This window comes from Tachypleus tridentatus, chromosome 11 (genome assembly GCF_004210375.1).
Source record: "Tachypleus tridentatus isolate NWPU-2018 chromosome 11, ASM421037v1, whole genome shotgun sequence".
NCBI classification, from domain to species: domain Eukaryota; kingdom Metazoa; phylum Arthropoda; class Merostomata; order Xiphosura; family Limulidae; genus Tachypleus; species Tachypleus tridentatus.
The window spans coordinates 25,556,028-25,562,027 of record NC_134835.1 but is presented as its reverse complement, the minus strand read 5'-3'; the positions used below and the strand labels follow the sequence as shown (position 1 = coordinate 25,562,027).

General features: G+C 37.2%; 1 protein-coding gene across 2 annotated transcripts in view; it reads left to right on the top strand.

Moving 5' to 3' along the window:
• The first annotated feature begins 907 nt into the window (after positions 1 to 907).
• The window catches only part of LOC143231771 (adipokinetic hormone/corazonin-related peptide receptor variant I-like), an 89,837-nt gene continuing 84,744 nt past the window's right edge, over positions 908 to 6,000 (top strand). For both annotated transcript variants that reach the window (XM_076466413.1, XM_076466415.1), the window contains exon 1: positions 908 to 1,766. In XM_076466413.1, the coding sequence (XP_076322528.1) occupies positions 1,227 to 1,766 (540 nt within the window). In that variant the 5' untranslated portion in view covers positions 908 to 1,226. The remainder of the gene's footprint in view (positions 1,767 to 6,000) is intronic.

Genomic DNA, 6,000 nt, shown 5'->3' with positions numbered 1-6,000 from the left:
CTTGGATTAAAAATTCGTTGAAGTAGTAAAAAGTTGATTCGCTTCATAAACACTTAAATAACGATTTAAGCTGCTTTATAAGTACAATATGCTTTAGTTTTGCTCAGCCAATACTGGGAAATAATCGTTGTCGATATTCAGACATTTTAGAGGTGATTTTAAAGGTGCAAGTGTTATGGCCGCCATTTTGTTTTATCATGATTTTAATGTTAAACTATGTTGTATTATTTCCTTGGAGATAAATTTGCTTTTCTTCTTCCTTTTATTTAGCGTTTATGAAATTATTGTTCATAAAGAATAGAAAAACTAGCCTTTTAGATTATCATACGAAATCCCAATTTTGAGCAAGAAATACGCTTTACATTACCGACCAAATCCGCTTCATTGAAAATTTAGTACCCAGTAGCCAATAATAAAAACCGTCCTTTTTTATTAAAACTTTTAACTGCAAGTAGCCAATCACAGTAAATGCATGAACCGAAGAAAAGACAGTAGAATTTTTTTCGTGAAATGTAAATAAATGAGACGGTAAAAACAAAATCATTTCTACCATGACATGTGGTGAAAACGTTTCGTATAATTTTGAAATATCAAAAACACGAAAAAAAGGCACAGGGAGTTTTTGGAAAATTTGTCCTTTAAATTCATTTATTTTTCAATGAATTTACGCGATGATTGATATGTGTGATATATGTGAATTTCTATAGCATATTTAGCTAATATTTACATATCTTTATGCATTTTACGCATGTATATATATGTATATAATGTGCTCTTAGGGCACTGTTTTTTTTTCAGCTATTCGTGACAACTTTGGTGGATAGAGTCGCCCCCTATCGATGAGCATCGGTTCTAATCGTAATCCTGCTACCTCATCCAGTAGGACATTTCTCTCACTTATAGCGATTGGAGGACAGAAAGTACAGGTTTAGCACACGCCGCTCTCAGTTTGCACATCAGTTTGAGGAACCGCCAGCGTTTTTATCGGCTCAAAATGTAAATGTTAAAGGTACTTTTATTTATGAAACGAAATATAATTCGATATCATTAGAAATAGAAAACACAGTAATGATAAAACTACTGAAAGGAAAAAAGAGAACAAAACAAATATTGGAAAGGAATATAGCTTGAGAAAAGTATGAGACAACCAGATTTTGATTTAAGGTGATAATGTTCTATCAAGACGCTCTTGTCTAAGTGACCGGTCACACCTGTTGTCACGAATCATGCAAGCGCTAGTCAACACGTCCGTAGTGGTAAAAATGGAAGAAATGAATGTCACGACCGAATTCACTCAGAACGAAACGTTGAACAAAACGAACGAAACTCTTGGTTTGCCAGAACACTTGCTGTTCAATGAAGAAATCGCCGGCGAAATCGTAGCTTATAGCTTGTTGCTGGTTGTGGCCGCGGTTGGGAACGTTTCGGTTTTCGTCACTCTGCTCCGTACTCGACAGAGAAAGTCCAGGATCAAGTTGATGGTTCTCCATCTGGCTATTGCGGATCTCATCGTGACTTTCATCATGATCCCCCTGGAGATTGGATGGAGGATCACCATGAAATGGGTGGCTGGAGACGCAGCGTGTAAAATCATGCAGTTCCTCAGAGCTTTCGGTCCTTACCTTTCATCAATGGTTCTGGTCTGCATTAGTCTGGACAGATATTTTGCTATTTTGCATCCATTGAAAGTGAACGACGCCCACAGACGAAGTAAAATCATGTTAACATTCGCATGGCTGATAAGTATCATGTGCAGTATTCCACAGGTTGGTTCTCCTCTAAATACACTAAACCTAAAACTACCTTTAATTTTCGGTTAATTTAAATTAAGTGTAGCATGTATCCTAATTCTAGTTGGCGTATCATGTGCAGTCTTCCACAGGTTGGTTCTCCTCTAAATACACTAAACCTAAAACTACCTTTAATTTTCGGTAAGTTTAAAGTAAGTGTAGCATGTATCCTAATTCTAGTTGGCGTTTCTTTCATTTCACTCTCACTAAACTGTTGAAAAACGTCAAGAAGACATTTTTTATCTTTTTATTTTTAATTGGAAGAAATAGCTCACTTGTATCGAATAGGTTTTTAATTTCCAATAAAACGGTGTATAAAATAAACTGTTAGTTTTTCCATGATATAATGGTCGGTTATGGAATGAAAACTGTGTAATAAAAAGATTATATCGCTTGTAGTTGTTTGTAGTTAAGCACAAAGCTAAACAATTGACAATCTGTGCTCTGCCCACCAGGGGTATCGAAACCAAGATTTTAGCGTTGTAAGCCTACAGAGATTTCGCTGTGCCACTGGAGGGAGAGTAGGTGTTATCAAATGAGTTTTGAGAAGCGTGATATGGTGTTATAACGAGATAGAGACTTTTTAACGCAATCTTATGTTAATATATTCAGATGTTAACGTCACATCTCATACGCGTGAGAATATGCGAATGAATAGAGATGTTACACGTACACGTATAACACACTTTTGTTTTACTGTAAAGTTTATATATTCCCTACATTTTGTTCGCTATAGTGATGAAATACGTTATTTATAACTTTAAATATTCTTTTTAGATCCGTATTTCCAATAATGTTAATATTAAAAACCACAAAGCTTCATTTACTGTTAAATCGTCGAGGTGCAAACAGTAATGTTAACATTAAAAATAAGTTAAATATATTTGAAAGCTTAGTGTTTGCTTGTTTTAGAATTTCACGCAAAGTTACACGAGGGTTATCCGCGCTAGCCGTCCCTAATTTAGCAGTGAAAGACGAGAGGGAAGGCAGCTAGTCATCGACACCCACCGCCAAATCTTGGACTACTATTTTATCAACGAATAGTGGGATTGACCGTCACATTATGACGCTCCCACGACTGAAAGAGCGTCAGTGTTTGTTGTGACGGGAGACTGAATGGTTAAACAACCTTTGTCAAATAACAATGAACGTTTAATCAAGGATCGTTCAGTAAAACCGATTATTTAAACAAGGTTTTTCTTTCACGAATAAAACCGAATATTTAAATAAGGCTCTTCAAATAAAATCGAACATTTAAATATTCGAAGAGCCAGTAAAATGTTATTGTCGCTCAAGGAAATTTCATAGACAACATTTCTACACGAGTCTTTCACACTTTTACAGCAACAATGAATATTAACCAGTGCTTGAAGTTGTCTCTCCGTTACATCCACTTCAAACATCACGCCAAGCTAAAGAGTCAAAGCCATTAAAATGTGGCAAAAGTTCCTTATATTAAACTGACATTCTAGTTGATGTAATTATTTGTACAACTTTCTTCCCCAGGGAAGTTTACATCGTCATCATTCGTAACTTCACATCAGGAAGCTCCCAAATTGACTGATGTCTGTTGTTTCTTAATTACATAGTTTGGAACCTCTCATATGACAACAACCTCAACTACATTATTCTCTCGATGTCTACACTCTTCTAAATAGTAAATTTCTCCAAACACAGGGCTTATCTCTTCAGGCCTGTCTTCTGAGCTTTTCATCATTATTGTTCCTAGTAAAATGAAGTAATTTACCTAATACAGTATCTATCCCTCAACTGGGAGTTTAATACGCTGATACACTCTACCCATATCCAGTATCTGTCCCTCAACTGTGAGTTTAATCCACTGATACATTCCACCCATATTCAGTATCTGTCCCTCAACTGTGAGTTTAATCCACTGATACACTCTACCCAAATCCAGTATCTATCCCTCAACTGTAAGTTTAATTCACTGATACACTCTACCCATATCCAGTATCTATCCCTCAACTGAAAGTTTAATTCACTGATACACTCTACCCATATCCAGTATCTATCCCTCAACTGTGAGTTTAATTTACTGATACACTCTACCCATATCCAGTATCTATCCCTCAACTGTGAGTTTAATCTACTGATACACTCTACCCATATCCAGTATCTATCCTTCAACTATGAGTTTAATACACTGATACACTCTACCCATATCCAGTACCTGTCCCTCAACTGTGAATTTAATCCAGTGATGCATTCTACCCATATGCAGTGCCTGTGACTCAACTGTAAGTTTAATCCACTGATAAGTTCTACCCAAATAAGTACCTGTCCCTCAACTGTAAGTTTAATTCACTGATACACTCTACCCATATCCAGTATCTATCCCTCAACTGTGAGTTTAATCTACTGATACACTCTACCCATATCTAGTATCTATCCCTCAACTGTGAGTTTAATCTACTGATACACTCTAACCATATACAGTATCTATCCTTCAACTATGAGTTTAATACACTGATACACTCTACCCATATCCAGTACCTGTCCCTCAACTGTGAATTTAATCCAGTGATGCATTCTACCCATATGCAGTGCCTGTGACTCAACTGTGAGTTTAATCCACTGATACACTCTACCCATATGCAGTATCTGTGACTCAACTGTGAGTTTAATCCACTGATATACTCTACCCATATGCAGTGCCTGTGACTCAACTGTGAGTTTAATCCACTGATACACTCTACCCATATCCAGTATCTATCCCTCAACTGTGAGTTTAATACACTGATACATTCTACCCATATTCAGTATCTATCCCTCAACTGTGAGTTTAATCCACTGATACACTCTACCCATATCCAGTATCTATCCCTCAACTGTCAGTTTAATCCACTGATACTCTCTACCCATATTCAGTATCTGTCCCTCAACTGTGAATTTAATCCACTGATACACTCTACCCATATCCAGTATCTATCCCTCAACTGTCAGTTTAATCCACTGATACACTCTACCCATATGCAGTATCTGTTCCTCAACTGTGAGTTTAATCCACTGATACACTCTACCCATATCCAGTATCTATCCCTCAACTGTCAGTTTAATCCACTGATACACTCTACCCATATTTAGTATCTATCCCTCAACTGTGAATTTAATCCACTGATACACTCTACCCATATCCAGTATCTATCCCTCAACTGTCAGTTTAATCCACTGATACACTCTACCCATATCCAGTATCTATCCCTCAACTGTGAGTTTAATCTACTGATACACTCTACCCATATCCAGTATCTATCCCTCAGCTTAAGTTTAATCCACTGATACACTCTACCCATCTCCAGTATCTATCCCTCAACTGTGAGTTTAATCCACTGATACACTCTACCCATATCCAGTATCTATCTCTCAACAGTGAATTTAATCCACTGATACACTCTACCCATATCCAGTATCTATCCCTCAACTGTGAGTTTAATCCACTGATACTCTCTACCCAATTCAGTATCTGTCCCTCAACTGTGAATTTAATCCACTGATGCATTCTACCCATATCCAGTATCTATCCTCAACTGTGAGTTTAATCCACTGATACACTCTACCCATATCCAGTATCTATCCCTCAACTGTGAATTTAATCCACTGATACACTCTACCCATATCCAGTATCTATCCCTCAACTGTGAGTTTAATCCACTGATACACTCTACCCATATCCAGTATCTATCCCTCAACTGTGAGTTTAATCCACTGATACACTCTACCAGTATCCAGTATCTATCCCTCAACTGTGAGTTTAATCCACTGATACACTCTATCCATATCCAGTATCTATTCCTCAACTGTAAGTTTAATACACTGATACACTCTACCCATATGCAGTACCTGTTACTCAACTGTGAGTTTAATCCACTGATACACTCTACCCATATCCAGTATCTATCCCTCAACTGTCAGTTTAATCCACTGATACACTCTACCCACATTTAGTATCTATCCCTCAACTGTGAATTTAATCCACTGATACACTCTACCCATATCCAGTATCTATCCCTCAACTGTCAGTTTAATCCACTGATACACTCTACCCATATCCAGTATCTATCCCTCAACTGTGAGTTTAATCCACTGATACACTCTACCCATATCCAGTATCTATCCCTCAGCTTAAGTTTAATCCACTGATACACTCTACCCATCTCCAGTATCTATCCCTCAACTGTGAGTTTAATCC